This window comes from Pseudonaja textilis, chromosome 1 (assembly GCF_049901715.1).
Source record: "Pseudonaja textilis isolate UNSWEBS1 chromosome 1, rPseTex1.2, whole genome shotgun sequence".
Taxonomy (NCBI): domain Eukaryota; kingdom Metazoa; phylum Chordata; class Lepidosauria; order Squamata; family Elapidae; genus Pseudonaja; species Pseudonaja textilis.
This window is the reverse complement of record NC_141990.1, coordinates 117,264,274-117,282,075: the sequence shown is the minus strand read 5'-3', so window position 1 is coordinate 117,282,075 and position 17,802 is coordinate 117,264,274. Positions and strand designations below refer to the sequence as shown.

The following is a 17,802-nucleotide window of genomic DNA, read 5'->3' as shown; positions in this document are numbered from 1 at the left end:
ATTGCTTTGTTAATACAAAGGCAAATAAAGTAACAGCTCTAACTTGGGGAAGTCAACATAGATATATTAGTAAGATCATATGTATACAGTGTGAAATTCTATGTAGTCTTGCGATAAATATTTTTATATTGGATTGATATTTTGTTCACACTGATAATATTAAAGCATTATCATGTGACATTGATATCCATGATTACTTGTAGTACCCTTTTATACACTGAGCACACTTATCAATGAAGATAACGAAATGAGAACAGATAGTAAAGAAAAACAGGGCTATTTAACTAATTTTTTTCAGTCTTTTTCACACAAAAAAGTAAATGTTCCACCACAAAGTTATGAAGAACAAGGTAAAAAGACAAGTTTGAAATTTGAAATTGGTTAAAAAAACATAACCAGGTAATCATCTTTATTTTAAAGAAGTTAAAATAGTACTTTAAAACGTACTGAAAGAATTAGTTGGTGGTCTGACCAAATCCTTTTGTCTGACAAATTCTGGACAATTAATAAAGGGACCAAGAGATGATGGAAAAGGAATGCTGTCCTTATCTTTAAAGAAAGTATGTGGAGGAAGAACATCCGGGGAGGAACATCCAGCAAATTACACACCAGTCAGCGTAATACTGAAATCTAGGAAGATTCCAGAGCACTTAATAATTGATTTGTAAGCACCTTGAAAACAATACAAACAGGAACAGAAGTCAGCATGGCTTTGTCAAGGTATCATACAGCCTTGCTAGAATGTCACACAGAAGACTTGCTGTCTCTTGCTTTAGAAGGCAGGGCACAGAATAACAGATTTAATTTACAGCAATACAGATTCCAAAGGAATGTCGGGAAATACTTCCTAACAGCAAGAACAGTTTGATAGTGAAATGTTACTCAGAGACACAGAGAGCTCCTATTCACCGAATGCATGGAAGCAGAGGCTGGACAACCATTTTTATAAAATGCTTTAATCTGGATTCCTGTATTGGATTTGATGGTCAAAATGGCCTTTTCAATTTATATTTTCTTAGAAATAAACTCCATTGACACCTTGAATATCAACTTCACATAACTATGCATAATATTGCAGATGTGCCAATACTTCATCATATAAAAAGTGGCTATGAAAAGACAAATAGATTCTGTTTTGGAAGATTAATGATGAAAAGGTAATCTAAATAGGAATTATTATTTATCACAATCTTTATCACATGTGCTTTTTTTAATGAGCTGAGCTAGATCCACAATTTGTTATCCCAAAATTAAAGTGATTTTTCCATCTATGAAGGAATAAAATGATGCAATAGTCTATGCTGTAATTCTTAGGAGTTTGGTATTTCAGTATCTGTTTTGGAAGATAGTAGGATCTTCTAACCACTGACGCAGATTGTATTGGTAACCAAAGAAAGAGGAGGAAATCAGCTATCACATTCACCTTTTAGTCAGCAGGAATATTCTAGCTGTAACGCTGCTTTGATATCATTCCTATTATCTAGTGGAAGGAGAAAAAAACATGATTTGACATGAATTTAACAATGAGAATCAAGTTATTCTGAAATGAGCTTTAAAAAATGAAACAAACATATTAATTATGCACGCTTAATTTGAAACAAGAATTTGTTTCATGTTAGTTTGCAAAAATGTTGCATAATCTTTCAGGATTAATTTGTCGAAATTAAATATGTTTTATTATGTTTCTTATTTCTAATGTTAAAGTTATCTTATATGCCACTTTTTAATTTATTGTAACAAACATTCGTTTTTATTATCTCATCTTTCCAGCTTTTAGATACAAAGCTTCAAAGCAGGAGTGCCACTACTACAGGCAGTCCTTGACTTACAACAGTGTGTCTAGTGACCATTCAAAGTTACAATGGCACTGAAAAAAGCGATTTATGTCCATTTTTCACATTTATGAGCATTGTAGCACCTCCATGGTCATGTGATTTATGAATAGAATATAATTTTGTATTGGCCAAGTGTACTCGGATGCTTGATAACTGACTCACATTTATGATGGTTGCAGTATCCTGGAGTCACACGATCCCTTTTTGTGAACTTCTGACAAGCAAAGTCAATGGGAAAACCAGATTCACTTAACAACTGGGTTACTAATTTAACAACTATGGTGATTCACTTAACAACTGTGGCAAGAAAAGTTGTAAAACGGGGCAAAATTCACTTAACAATTTTGTCACTTAACAATATAAATTTTGGGCTCAATTGTGATCACAAGTGGAGGACTACTTGTATTTCTCTTGTTCCTCTTATACTTCCTCCTCTTACAAATGTGTGACAGTGAAACATGGGTATCACAAGGTAGATAAAAACTTAGTTTTCCAGTATCTACTATGGTTCAAAGGTTCTGGTTACTGCCTTTGCTTTGATTTTCTATATGTCACAAACAAACAGGAAGTATATGTCAGTGGTGATCAAAGTAAGAGATGACTGGTAAACCATTGAAAAAATAGTGTATTGTGACTCTTGCCACATGCCATACACATAATAGTGTATTGTGAGTCTTTCCACATGCCATACACATAAGCCATACATTAAGCATGAACTACAAGCTGAGTATGCATCACAACACACCAAACCTGAAATTATAAAATACATTGACTGGGTAGATTGATATTTAATGTACACAAGTGTTTTTAATAGAATCCAACACCAGAGGACTGATTGTTTTGTATGAAGACAAAAACTCTCATTGAGGCCAATGCCAGTTTTTGAACTAAACCAAAAGCAGAGTAGTGTTGTTCAAACTCATTCTTTTGTATGAAGATTTCCAGCACACAAGAAATATAAACTTAATGTAAACCACTCCAAACTTGATTGCAGCAACAGAGTGGTCAATGTCTGGAACTCACTACCTGATTCTGTTGTCACCTGCTCAAGCCCCCACTCCTTTACCCTCAAACTAACCTCTATTGACCTCACCCCATTCCTAAGAGTTCTGTAAGGGGCTTGCATAAGCGCACAATCGTGCCTACCGTCCCTATCCCAATTATTAATTCCTATTTCTTATATTTAAACTTATGTTTATTCTTATTTCTATTGTATTGTAAGCTTTTGACAAAATAAATAAATTTAGCCCACAATTGCCTTTTTTTAAAAAAAAATCTATGCATATGTTTGATTCAAACTGGTGGTAGCTAATTATAACATTTAACAAAGAACTTGGAACCAGGAAAAAAAATTCCTTTTACAATATTTACATCAGAACTGGAAAACGTTTATATAGTCAAGTCAATACATTGTTTAAACTGAAGTGCAAATTCACTGTAACATCATGATTGGCTTTTCCAAAGTGTCTTTGGATTGGCTTTCTAAAGTGTCACTACTATAAAATCTATCACACTTGAACACACTTTGAAGACCAATAAGTACATCCTCTTAAACTTATTCCATCTCAATTATTTTCTTTAGATTATGTCACTCCCAAGGAATCAATTCACAATTGGAACAAATTTACACTGGTCATCACAAATCTTTTTCAATTAAAGCTGGAGTTTCTATGATGACCTTCCATTTGCTTAATTTCCAACTCAGCGCGGTGTTTGTCATTTTCACTCCATTGCTTTTTCCTGTTATTTTAGCTGCTTAGGAGAAATGCTGAAGCAAGTCACTATTTCTCTGCTTATGTGTAATATGAAGAACTTATATGGTTTCTGAAATGATGATTCGCCCTGAAACGTGCCAAAGGATCACATAACACACCCATATTATTAACATAACTAGAATTACTGTGCGGTACTCTTTTATAATGATGCGCAATGCAACTACTGTCCTATTTAAAAAGAACTGTATGCAAGCCATTTGAACAGCTTGAAATATACACATATGCCAGAACTTGTTTTGGAAGCTGAAGTTTAATCGTTGCAATTAAAAAATATATGAGGTAACACCGCACTCTTTATCTGCCACAGAGTTTTTGTGTGTTTTTTTGTTACTACGTCTTGATTAGATAAACTGCTGGTTATTTGAGAGCCACATTCCTCAAGTTTATATTTTAAATTCAAGATAATAAGCCTTTTGAAGAAAGAGCTGGACTCTTGCTCCTGAGATTAGCTGGCTTTCTAGTGATAGCCGGAGAAATCGCCCTGCCTCCTTTTAAATTCACCTTTTGAGAATTCACCTTCTGGTTTTCGCACGCCCGCGATTCCCAGGAGAACTTGGGGATTCGCTTTCAGGCTGGATTGTTCTACACGTTTAATTTACGTCGCTTTCGGGGACTTTTTCCCTGAGGCTCCAAGGAGAGAGAGAGAGAGAGCATTCTCTGGAAAGCCTCGGCAAGGCAAATATTTCTATATAAAGTGGGGGTGTAAACCGGCCTAGAGAGCTGTGGTGGCCGACCGCTTCTTGAAGCTCGCTTCTCCGGCCCTTCCCAAGGGATTCACCGGGAGGAGAAACTCTTTCGGGCAAGCCAAGGCAGCATCGCAGGTAAGTCAAGAAGCACCCCCCCACGCCTCCTTCAGCATCCCCGGAGCGGCGGTAACGCTGGAAGGAAGATGCGCCCCACAGGGTCCCTCAGAAAGTGTCTTATGTGTATGTGGTTCCCCTGCTTTTTTCTTTTTTCTTTTCCTGTTTTGCTCGTCGGCCAGAGAGAGCAGCAGCAGCCCTTCGGCTAGTTCCAGCCGTCCCGCACACGGCCCAGCAGGGGGCGCTCCAGACGGGAGACGGCGGATGGTTGGGGGAAGACCGGAGGGAGGGGGGGAGGAAAGGCCGCCGCGGTTAGTTCTCCCGTTCCAGCTGGAGCTCCGGTAAAGCGGGAGCGGCGCCCAGGGAGACTCCGGCCCCCCCTCCCCCCCCGGGATGCCGCACTGGCTGCGGAGCGTCGCCCGCGGGGCATAACTCCCTGCCAACCCTCACGACGCACGCCGCCTCTGGTCGTTAGTGGCGGCTGGTTGGTAGCGGTGGCGGTGGCGGCGGCTCGTCGTACTCGCTTCCCCAACACACGGGCCGCTCGGCCGGGAAAGCGGGAGTGGGGAGGGGGGGGGAAGAGAGCCGGCGTCGGATGTTCGCGTTACGCCACGCCGGTGCTGCGGTTGAGGCCTGGGCTCGCCTTCGAGGGGGAAGCCAGCGAGCAGATCCGGAAGAGGTGAGGTGGAGGCGGGCAAGGTGGGTGCCGCTCCGGGCGAGCGGGCAAGCCTGTTTTTCTGCCGCTCGCTCGCTCGCTCTCGGCGGGGCCCGGGTGGGAAACCCGAAGAGAAAGGCTTGTTATTGCTGAGGAAGAGGGCCGTTTCTTCTTGCGCGAAGGCAGAAGCAGCCTGGGGAAGACATCGGGGGCTTCGCCAAGGGGTCCCCCCAAAATTTAAAAAAAAACAACGAATTAAACAAAAATGACCTGGGCTTTCGAGTGAAAAGTCAGAAGTCAAGCCTTGTTGTCCAGTCCAGCTCCGAATTACCTTTCGTGGCGTTTTTTTCTCAAACTAAGGAAGGAAAGTGGCGTATTTCTGTCTCTGTGTGTCCCCCTTTTTGTTTCTGGCTGTATTTATTTGTAAATAACAACAACAACAAAAGGATCCCAAGGAAAATTCTCCCCGTTTTCGTCTTCGCTCTCCCTTCATCCTGTACGAACTCGAGAGTACCGAAAGGTCCTTTGGCTTTTTGCCCTCTTTGAAATAGTTTCCTCTCGTTTCTGGGTAGTCCAAGCAGAGGCAGCTGGGCTTGTTCGTGAATTACAGCTTTTCCATCGTCTTAGAAAATCTGGTTATTTATCACTAAAAAGCTTTCTTAAAAAGGCTTTTCCCCTTTGATTTCGCGGGGTTTTAGGGTTGTTTCTATTCTGCGGTTATTGGTGCGTTTGGTTCTCTTTATTTTTTAAAGCTGGAATAGACGGAAAAGACCTTCTCCCGCCTAATTTCATTGTGCTATATAACCAGATGTAGCGTTGGTATTACCTGATAATTGCTTTCTTTCTAAAGACATCTACTATCCCCCCCACTTTAGAAATATACATTCTTCACATTCCTAGAATAATAGTGTGACCTGGTTTAACTCTGCCAAAGTCACCTAATACCTTATAAAGCAGTTGTTTTGCTGGCTTTTAGGTACTATACCTTAAAGCCTGTCCTAACATAATAACATTATTATGTTATTTGATGGGCTGCATCTACTTGATTGGGTATATTTTGATTTGTTTAGCTACTGAAGCATATAATTTATTTATTAAAAAAAAATTATACGACTGCCCAACTCCTGGTGAGTCCTAGTGGCTTACCAAAACTTCCTGTGACCTTAAAAATGCCATTCTCGTGATACCTACATAATTTAAACCTTTTACCATTTTTCTTCAATTCAATGGGTTACATTGATTGACAATGAGCTCAAAAGGATCCTTTCCAGAAGTCTTTAGAAATGATCTTCCTATAGTTCTAGTATTTGTTACCTATAACTCTCTGGTTTTATAGTGGTTTTGAATGAAGTTTCCTTACCTCAAATTAAAATGTATTTATACCCAATTAAAAGTTCTGATTGTTGTGGATGTAACTATTTGTAGAGTAATAAAGTGGATCACTCTCCCTCTCTCTCCCCCCACTCTCTCTCACACACAGAATGTTTTCAGAGAGATGGTTGTTGCATCTTGTGATATTTTAGACCAACAGTTTCATTGTAACATAAGTTTTAGTTGAACATTTTTTCTTCCTAACTTTTTCCTGCAAATACAAGGTCCTTATTCATTTCAAGGTTTCACGGTGATAATACGATTGTTGCACATACTTTTTTTTTACAATATAATGTATTTATTTTGATATGCCATTATTATATCTACACCACTATATATTGTAAGTTGTAAGCTTATGAGCGATCATCAAATCAGAATTGTAAACAGGGCTGGGAACTGATTTCCATCCATTGCTTAGACTTGTGGCTTTGTTTATCCAAAGTAATAGGCTATTATTGGTAATAATCAGCACACTGAGTGCCATACTGAAAAATTTTGGATAACACTTAGAAAATCTGCACATTGACAAAATTACCATCTGTCAATTGCAAAAGGCCACCTTGCTTGGATCCTCACATATATTATGCTGATACGTTAGGACATCCTAGGTTCTTGGAAAGAACTTGATGTGTATGAACACCAATGCCAGTTAATGAACTGGCATCATTCTGTGACTTCACATTGACTTGAACAGTAATAGTAGTAATATATTAAATTTATATACCATACTTCTTGGTTTTAGATCAGTGCTTGGAATAAAGAAAAAGCAAATCATAATCTGATATTAGGCATAAGCCAACCATAATACCTTAAGAAATGATTTCCTACTTCATCACAAGCAAAAAGTAAAAATGAAAAAGAAATACAGTAAAAAATCTTTTAAAATACAGTAAATGATCTCATATCTATAAACAAATCAACGCCTCTTTGTTCAGTGCTTGTCAGAAAAAGTCCATTAAGGATTACCAGAAATAACAACATATCTGTTTTAACTGTGATCAATTAAACTTTATATTTCTTTTACTTAAACAACATTGATTTTTAATACATTTCCCCATATCATTCTTATAGCTTGTCATTTTTAAAACCTCTTTCAATTCAACCTCAGTCTTATTCTCCCACATCTTTTAAACTATCTATTATGGCATTAAACTATTACAGCAAACATCTTTAAAAGTTACTTCAAGATCCATTGTTCACAAATAATTCTCAATGTTAAGGACAATTTTGCTCCATTCTGTATGAATAAATCAAATTTAATTATTCTTTTATTGTAATCTTTAATTCCTTGTGTTCCCTCTAGTGTTCAGCCTTCAAATTATCATCTTTTTTTAAATTCAAAGCAACAGTATTTCCCCATGGGAAGAATTCTTATAATTAATTTCAAATCCTATTTCAGATTTCCTTTTTTTCCTCTTTATGAATTTAAATCAAAACTTCATTTTTAGTAGCATCAAATGATCCAGCCAAAATTTAAGGGCAGAGAAGTAAATGTCCATGTAGGGAACCACTTAGTTGTACATAGGGAGTTGAAGAAATTGCTGAGAACATGAAACATTAAAATAATAAAGATTAACATTATTAATATTTCATTAATTTCATTCATCTTAAAATTGACTTAAAATGAACAAACAGGGCAAAGGAGGGAGCTAGATACACAGGATGGAGGTGGTGTCTTATCTCAGTCCATTAGCTACCTTCAGTATCATATGCCCCAGGTTAGAGTCCCAGGCCCTTTGCCAAAGCCAGGTTTTCAAGCTCTTTTGAAAGGCCAACAAGGTGCTACGTCAGGAGGCGCAATGTTCCAGACTCCAGAAGGCAGGAGCCATGGCAGAAAAAAACTCTCTTCTCTTAGACCCTGCCAGCCAAAATTCCTTGACTGATGGGGTCCTTCAGAATGCTCTTCCACCTGCCCCATGTAGGTGGGGCAGGCCAATTCATTGAGGAAGACAAGTTATTTAGGTTACCTGGATCTATGCCATAAAGGGCCACACTTTGAATTGGACCTGGAAGAAAACTGGCAACCAGTGCAGCTTGTGCAACAGCAATGTAACATCACCTTAATAGTCCTAAGAACTGTCCTTGCAGCTGCATTTTGTACCAGCTATAGATTCCAAATCTTCAAGAGTAGCCTCATGTACAGAATGTTGCAGTAGTCCAGAACATATAAAAACATCAGAAATTCTATTAACCCTTCTCTGGTAAAACTTCCAGGTTTCAAGATCTTTTGGGACCGCCAGGGTGTATGGATCTCAGAGGAGACCTCATTCCAGAGAGCAGATTCTATGACAGAAAAGGATACTTTCTTCCTCCTGAAAAATGTCACTGTTTAATCAAGGAGACCCAGAGCACACCCACTGTGCCAGATCATATTCGCCACACAGAAACTATGAGGAAAATCCCAGAACCTAGTTAGTTTCAAAAGCCACAATCATTCAGTTTTGGTAGGATTGAGATGTTCTTTCTGGCCTTCCATAGGAAAAGCACAGCAATTTTTCTGGGGTTTGCGGCCTATGGTGAATAGCCATAAACATGAGTAAAGCTGACCAAGCACCATCAGATGCTTGTCCCCAGCTACTATTTCTGTTTTCTAGAAGTGACCTTACAAACTAGAGATTGCATGGCCTGCCTGTTTGGGTCCTGTAGCATGCCTTTAAATCAAGGTCCCCAACCTCTGGTCCGCAGACTGGCACCATCCAAGGCATGCTAGCAACTGGGCTCATCCACAGGATGCAGGCAGCACGCAAAACCACGCCCCCTCTGGTTCACAGAAAAATCTCCATGGAACCGGTCCCTGGTGCCCAAAATGTTGGGGGCCACTGTTTTAAATGTCGGGATCTTTGAATGACAGTTGCTGATGCCTAGTTTCCCCCCCCCCCCAAAAAAGGTACAGCTAGAAACATTAAAAAATCTGAAGTGCATATTAAACTTTTTAAAATAAATAGTTCACGTGATTATTGTTGATTTATTAAACAATTTACTGCTCAATAATTTGACAGTTATTACATTAAGATTTACAGGAACTTGGTAACTTATAAAAGGCCTTTGGGCATTATATAAAAAGTTTTCAGGAAGTGCATGTAGCCATGGGCCTTGGTTTTGTCTATATATGTTCACAGATATCCCTAGGAAAGATGAAAGATATATTTAATATCTCAGGAGATCTTTCCCTCTCCCTCCCTTTCTCTCCCTCTCCCTCTCCCCCTCCCTCCTTTTTGCTCATGTTTGTAATACTGTTTTAATCAGTAATGCTTTCACATTACTGATTAAAACATTCTCACATTGAGAAATCTGGAGATCTGCTTAGAAGATGAATGGCTATATAAATGTTTTAGGATAGAATACCTTTATTGTCATTGCATTCAAAATACAATAAAATTTGAAAGCTACTCTAGCACAGTACCCCAAACACTACATCACAATCACACTACACAGTATTTAAAAAGTAAAATAATAAAAATAATAATAATAATAAAAAACCTAGTCTAAAACCCATTTAAAACATATATTAAGTTAGATAGTTTAAAAATGCCACTATATACTTAGGGCTAAATCACATATGCATTGTTTGATTCAAGACAATTATTGCCTTGGAAAAGAAACTTTCTCAGTCTATTAGTCCTCATTTTAAGACACCTATGTCTTAAATATAATTTATTTAAATAAGTAAATAAATAATTGGATTATTCAGAGAGAAAAGAACAATGAATAAACTTTCCTTTAGAAATATCCCTTGATGTTACAATTTTATTTTGTTACTCATAGTCATTGAAATAGAATTAAATGTCTTTAAGTAGGCATGATATTAATATTTTTCTTAGAACATATTACAAAATCATCTGGGATGCATTAATTTCAATGATAGAACATAGGAGTTTCATGGTGAAGAATCATAATAGGATGCTATGAAGACCAATTCGCCAAAGCTACCGCTTTTTTCCATGTTCACTAGTTGGCTAAGGCTATCAAACTCTATTAGACTGCAAACTATCAAAATATGGAGTCTGGATAAGCTAATATAGTTCTTTTCAGATTCAATAAGTAAATAGCTGATTATATTTTTAATCAACCATGTGAAGATTCTAATGTTTTTGTTCATTTATTTGTTTTTTGTTTCCTAATAGCCATTATTTCTCTCATTGAATGAGATGTTCCTGTTTGGGAACATAATTATTTTTCAGTTCTGAACATTTACAGCACAAATATTTGCACAATGACCCTATACCCTTTGACGCTTATGTGAGAATTTATAGCAATAGCTATTGTATTTTGGTATAAAATCAGAATTGTACAAGCAGTACAATTGTACAAGCAGTGATATTTTCTGAGAGTCTCTATGGAAGCAAAAGTTGGTCTTTGAAGAAGCAGAATACAAAGGAACTTGAGGCTTTTGAATTTTGTTGTTGGGGAAGACTAATAAGTATACCATGGAGAGCCATGAAAACAAACAAATGCATTAGGAAGAATGAGATTCTATAACATAGCTAGCTTAATAATGATGTATATGATTTGACTGTCCTATTATAGGAATTTGGAGCTGACACTGTCTTTCACCCAGCTATATTTCAAAGAAGGTATAATGCTACTAGGCTTATTCTCTTTAAAAGGATTTCTTACCAGTGCTGAAGTAAAATTTAGACATGACTTTGGGGGCAGGATTGTACATATATTTTAGCTCTTTAAGTGATATAAATCTGTCAATATGATGCAAGCCTCTTGCAGGAGCCTAAGCATTTCTTCATGTCCTGTTTTGCTTCTATACCTGTTAAGCTTTTTAGCTTTCAGAAGCAATGACAATACGGATAATCTGAAACTTACCACTGTTTCTTTAGCAACTGTTCAAAGTTACAACAGTGCTGAAAAAAAGTGACTTACGACCAGTCATTATATTTAGGATCATTGCAGTGTCCCCGGGGTCACATAATGATGATTCAGGTGATTGGCAATCATTATGAATTTACAGCAGTTACAGCATCCCAAGTCACTTGATTGCCATTTGCAGTAGCTTCCAAGAAGCAAAGTCAATAGGGAGGCCAGCAGGGAAGATCACAAATGACAATTGAATAAAATTTCACTTAATGACCATGGTGATTTAGTTAACAACCACAGGAAAATGATTGTAAAATTGGGTGCATTCGGGCTCACTTAATGATCATACCATTTAACAACAAAATTTTTGGTCCCTTTTGTGGTTGCAAGTCAAGGACTACTTGTATTCAAATAGAAAGACTGAGTACATAGATCCTAGGAATAGCTTGTTTGAACTCAAAAAGAAGGAGATTCTTTCATTATATGCACTACCACATAGAACCTGGGGAAATTTTCATTCTATTTATAACAAAGGGCATTAAATTTAGTCATCTACTTCCATGCATTCTGGAATAAAATAAATTATTTTGCCTCTATAACTATAAGAACATCAGCACGATACATCATATAGTATGAATCGCACTTCAAATATAGTTTAGTACATTTGAAAAATTAAATATTTTCTATCAAAAATACCCCCTTTTATTTATTTTTTATATGTAGTAAATATTTGCATGGGGCAAATCTGTATAGTTGTGTTTTCCTATTTTAAATGTGTTTTATGTTCCTGCTGCTCAATGCTTGCTATATAATTTCAAACAACACTCTAGTCCTTATTCTTCATATTCCTAATTGTGGTCTTTACTTTTTTAATAGTATAAACTTCATATTTATTGTTCTAATTTTATTTTTTGTGCAGAAAATAGGCAGTATTACCTACCTATTCTGAACATTTAAATGCATGCAGTGTTTATTTTAGATACGTACCATAATTAAGACACGCAGTGGTGGAAGGGTTTCCTGCTTGTAGGGTTCCTGTCAGTCAGGGTCTAACAATCTATAAAGAAACTGGATTAAAATAATTTTTACAGAATATTCCATTAGCACAATTACACTGTAATTAATTTTACCTGTTCATAGATGAGAATAGAAGTTATGTACTGTAGTTATATGGCAGGTAGTAAGAAGAACAACTTTGAGAGCAGCCATATTTTTCATCATAGAAACTTATTGAATGGGGAAAAGGACCAACCTGTTTTCTATCGATGATGCTATTTGTTATCACTGGTATGTGTGTGATTTTTATTCTTTTATATTGGGTTTTTATTGTTTGTAAGCCCCCCAAATCACCAAGAGTGAATGGGCACACATATAAATCTTCTAAATAAATAAATTAAACCAAACGACAGATTATGAATTTACCTCAACACTAACGGCAGCGATTTATTTTCCAGTCCAACCTGTAGTTGTTAGCACTCTTGCGACAGTATAGTAAAGCAATATTTGTATCACTGCTCTCCAGTGGAGACTTCAGAATGCTGTATAAATCATAAAATTGTTTGTATGAAATATTTGTATACTACATTTCAGTTTTCAGAAAAGCAGTTTATACCATTTAACATTTATAACTTAAAAATTATTTCTATGCCTTCTTTTTTTCCATATTCACAAATACCCCAAATTAGCTTCTTATTATTAAATATAAGGAATATTATTTAATAAAATCCCAGAATTCTCTCCAAAAAGACTATAGAGTTATAATTATTCTCTAAATAAACCTCCCATCTGCATACAGACAGGAGGTTGAACAACTAGACTTGTGGTACAACCAGAACAATCTTGAACTAAATACACTCAAAACTGTAGAATTGGTGGCAGATTTTAGGAGAAACCCTCCATTACAACCACCTCTTACAATACTAGACAACACAGTATCAACAGTAAAGACCTTCAAGTTTCTAGGTTCTATCATATCTCAAGATTTAAAATGGACATCTAACATCAAAAACGTCATCAAAAAAGCACAACAAAGAATGCTCTTTCTGCACCAACTCAGAAAGCTCAAACTGTCCAAAGAGCTGCTGATTCAATTCTACAGAGGAATTATTGAGTATTTCATCTTCACCCCTGTAACTGTCTAGTTTGGCTCTGCAACCAAACAAGACAGACACAGACTTCAACGGAAAATTAGAACTGCAAAAAAAAAAAAATGATTATATTGCATGAATCAAAAAGAGGGGTATGAAAATATCTACAGACCCCCTCACATCCTAGACATAAATTGTTTAAACTTCTACCCTCAAAATGACGCTATAGAGCACTGCATATCAGAACAAGAGCAGTTTTTTCCTTGAATGCCATCACTCTGCTAAACAACTAATTCCCACAACACTGTCAAATTATTTACTGAGACTATATTACTACTATTCTCATCCTTCCTAGTACCTATCACTTCCCACTTATGACTAACTGTATTGCTTGTATCTTTACAATTTATATTGTTTCATTTGTTTCTTACTATGATTTGATTGCTTATTAGCAGCCTATGACTATTACTAAGTGTTGTGTCTTATGATTCTTGATGAATGTATTTTATATTTTCTTTATGTACACTGAGAGCAAAAGACAAATTCCTTGAATGTCCAATCACACTTTGCCAATAAAGTGTTCTATTCTATTCTATTCTGTTCTATTCTATATTCCATTCCATTCCATTGCCATACAATTTTGCTTCAATAGGAACATGATTAGCGTATGATGTGACCTAGTCATTCATTTCTTAAAACCCCCGAAACTGCTCCATTAGTATGCTGATGTTGGAGAAGTTAAAGAAGAAAAATGTTTGCCTTAAAGTTGAAGACAGTCATTTTGCTCCTTAACTCCTCCTTAAGGACTAAAATTCCCATTCTATTCCATGACCTCTTGCCACCAGCAGCCCCAGGTGGAGCACAAAGATTATATAGTCCCTAGGCTAGAAAAAAGGTTATTTATCCCTGTCTTGCTCTCTGCTTATCTTAATTAGTCAGGCAATCCTTGCAAATGCTAGTTGCTTTTCTCGCCTAGTAAACTGAAAATGTATATTAAATATCTTATTGTGCATTTAATAATTTAAAAACAGAATATAGATGTTCTAAATCAATTAAAATAATGTAACAACTAAAATGCTCAGACTACATTCCAAAATGCCTCTCTTGTAAGTTTGTTAATAGTTACAGTACTGTTTTTGTTACAAATGCAAATATTTTTCCTTGAGAAAGCACAGTATGAAAAGAATCAATTGCGTAGAATTCACAGAATACTGTATGTATGTATGTATGTATATATATATATATATAACTGAGATGCATTTTTTGTGTATGACAAGGGAACAGAAACCAGCCTAAACTAATTTAGTAGCTGCATGTTGCTCTAAATCATAGGTCTTTGAATAGTCAACATATAAATGAACCTAATATTTAGATAAATAAAAAGCTATAATAAAGATACAGCATTAAAACATATTTTTAATATAATAGATTTTTAATTTTCTCTAAAATTAAATGTCACTGACTATTAGATTATTTTTTCTTCAGCATGACTGTACACCGAGACACAAAATACTGTTAACATTTTGTTTTATTCTGCTGAAAAAAAACCAGAAATTGATTGGATTTAGATATTCCATAATTTGCTTTCTTTTCCATGCAGAGTAAGCAGAATGGTTTTGACTGAAAAAATGAGGAACTGGAAGACTGCTTGTTGCCTTCATTAAAATGGATTCTTTATTATTAGAGGTAAAGATGAAGCTTATTCTTTTAGAAATACTGTAACTGCATACTTGTAAATTTTTCTGTGTTAAGTCTCATTGTTACCTTATTGTAATAAAGGGTAAGAAAATCTATATTCACTACCAAGCTGGTAGGTTTATGAAGGAGACAGTGTTCTGTATTCTTGTTGGATCTTTAACACTTTATACTAGGTGAACTGAATTAAACAAAATATTAAGTATTATAAGGAGGAGTAAATATTATGTTATTGACCAAAAGGAATTCAGATATACAGCTTTTATTAGACTGATTACTAACAAAGGCTTAAAGCTTGATACTTGCACTCTAGTACTGAACATGACCAAACATGTTTGGTCTTTACTGGACTGTGCTTTGGGGAATATTTATAATTTTACTTTTTATTCTACACATTTTTGGATACAACAGTGTCTGACTGACCCTACTTTGGCTCTAATGCGATTGACACTGCATTATTTGAATTATTTGAAAGTATTATATCAAATGCTAATTAGTAAGCAAAAAAGGTGTGCTTTGGGTTGCTATGTTAATTGACAGCACTCTGATTCAACTTATTTTAAAAATGTAATAAGCAAAAGGCTGGTATCCACTTTGGACATTCTGTTAAATTATGTTGTAAGATCATATATAATATGAGTAATAGTGAGCCTTGAACTTACATACTTGCCTACTTTCCCCTGGCTCAGCCAAGAAAAACTTGAGAGAGTTTTGGTTTATTAACAAGCCAGAATTATAACTCATTGACTAATGGTTAGTTTAAATCAGGGGTGTCCAACCTTTCACCTTCCCTGGGCCACATTAGAAGATGAAAATTTGGTTTGGGCCGCACATAAAATAAAATAACAGTAACGATACCTGATCATCCCAAAAAACCATAGAAAACATAGTTAACATATTAAATTTATTTGGAAATGAAATTAGTGAGATGTTTTTATTATTTATTATTAATTATTTATTTAAAATTATTTATTTTTATCACGTTTTTTATCAGTTTTTTTATCACAGTTTATTTTCCGGCCAAATTTTATGGGGAGTGGGGGGGAGAAAGCTCGCCCGCCTCACGCCTACCCCTCCTCCTGCAAACGGCCCAGCTGGATGAGGCAGGACTGGAAGGCAGAAGCAGCAGCGGCGGGGTCAGAAGCCTTCCCCGCCACCGCTGCTGCTTCTGCCCCGCTGCTGCTGCCCCTGCCGCCGCTTCTGCCCTCGCCGCCGCCGCTGCTTCTGCCCCGCCGCCGCTTCTGCCCCGCTGCTGTTTCTGCCCCCGCCACTGCTGCTGCTTCTGCTCCCACTGCCGCTTCTGCCCTCGTCGCCGCCGCTGCTTCTGCCCGCCGCCGCTTCTGCCCCGCCGCCACTTCTGCCCCCGCCACCGCTGCTGCTTCTGCTCCCACCGCCGCTTCTGCCCCCACCGCCGCTTCTCCCCGCCGCTGCCGCCGCTTCCCCGCCCCGCCGCCGCTTCTACCCCGCCGCGGGGCAGCGGGCGGGGCAGAAGCAGCAGCGGTGGCAGGGGAAGAAGCATCGGCTGCGGGGGCAGAAGCGGTGGCGGGGAAGAAGCGGTGGCGAGGGCAGAAGTGGCGGCAGAAGTGGCGGCAGCGGCGGGGGCAGAAGCAGAAGTGGCGGCGGGGGCAGCAGCGGTGGCGGGGGAAGAAGCGGCGGCGGGGACAGAAGCGGCGGCAGCGGCGGGGGGAAGAAGCGGCGGGGGCAGAAGCAGCAGCGGTGGCGGGGGAAGAAGCGGCGGGGGCAGAAGCGGCGGCGGGGGCAGAAGCGGCGGCGTTGCCGGCAGCGGCAACAGCAGGAGGTGGCTCTCTGACGGCGCCCACCTTTTCTCTTGCTGCTTGGCCTGGCACTCGCCTCACCCCGCCTCGCGCCTGCCTCTCCTCCTCCTCCTCGCTGGCTCTGGCACGAAGGTTGGGGTGGGCACTGGGCCGCATTACGAGGCGACCTGGGCCGCATGCGGCCCGTGGGCTGCGGGTTGGACAAGCCTAGTTTAAATGAAAGCTCCTTTTTAGTTTGGATGTGATGAAAAATTATGGAAATACTTACTTCTGCTTTAAAAAATGATCAATCTTTTCATCATAACTACAGTAGCGTAACAGAGGAGATAAAGACCCAAAAGGTGAATTCTGATGATGTCCTGACTACTAAATTGGATTTTACTGTTATGTCCAAAATAGGTTAAAATAAGCAATTCTCATTATCTGCATTCAGAAAACAAGATTGAACACAAATTTTTGTAGCCAAATTCATTAAATTTGCCACTTTAGATAAAGAGACATTTTCTTTTATTTACTTCCCTCTCCCCTCTGTCATATAACATTAAAAAGTCATACTAAGCTGGATGTGAAGCTTAAGAATTTAGTGTTTTTATTACAAAAAGCATAGTGAATCAGTAGAAAATGTTTATGAATGATACATATGAGTACGAAAGTCATTTATGAGTCATGTCTTTTTTTCCTTCTCTTTAGTAATTTAAATTCCTTGAAACTGTACTACAGCTCTTCTATCTACATAAAAATGAGCGAAGTGCAAGCAATGGTAGAATTCTCTGTGGAACTCCACAAATTTTATAATGTGGATTTGTTTCAAAGAGGGTGAGTTATTGTTTCCTACCATACAATGAATGCTGTAAATTCTGATGGTATTACTGCAGAAGTCTTTGTATAGGAAGATTTATTGTATGTTTTAATGCATATCTTGAGATAAAAAGTAGTCGAGGACATGGATCTTACCCTGAAAAATGTTACTTATTTTATATAAGAAAAGCTAAGTAGTTTG

General features: G+C 37.8%; 2 protein-coding genes across 17 annotated transcripts in view; one reads left to right on the top strand and one right to left on the bottom strand.

Moving 5' to 3' along the window:
- Positions 1 to 4,668: 4,668 nt before the first annotated feature.
- FAM135A (family with sequence similarity 135 member A) overlaps positions 4,669 to 17,802 on the top strand; it is a 52,404-nt gene continuing 39,270 nt past the window's right edge. For 2 of the 6 annotated variants that reach the window (XM_087915676.1, XM_087915666.1), the window contains exons 1-3: positions 4,669 to 5,089; positions 14,933 to 15,018; positions 17,493 to 17,618. In XM_087915676.1, the coding sequence (XP_087771802.1) occupies positions 17,542 to 17,618 (77 nt within the window). In that variant the 5' untranslated portion in view covers positions 4,669 to 5,089; positions 14,933 to 15,018; positions 17,493 to 17,541. Of the gene's footprint in view, positions 5,110 to 14,932; positions 15,019 to 17,492; positions 17,619 to 17,802 lie in introns of all 6 variants that reach the window. The other 4 variants (XM_087915683.1, XM_087915690.1, XM_087915699.1 and 1 more) reach the window with 4 other exon arrangements.
- Positions 5,101 to 17,802, bottom strand: part of LOC148127784 (uncharacterized) — a 28,825-nt gene continuing 16,123 nt past the window's right edge. For 5 of the 11 annotated variants that reach the window (XR_015739983.1, XR_015739979.1, XR_015739985.1 and 2 more), the window contains 3 exons: positions 12,668 to 12,783; positions 12,233 to 12,302; positions 5,101 to 9,561 (listed from right to left, as the gene is read on the bottom strand). Coding sequence is in view for 1 of the 11 variants with exons in the window: in XM_087915716.1 (XP_087771842.1) it covers positions 12,675 to 12,783 (109 nt within the window). In the remaining 10 variants the exon portion in view is untranslated. Of the gene's footprint in view, positions 9,562 to 12,232; positions 12,314 to 12,667; positions 12,784 to 17,802 lie in introns of all 11 variants that reach the window. The other 6 variants (XR_015739981.1, XR_015739984.1, XR_015739980.1 and 3 more) reach the window with 6 other exon arrangements.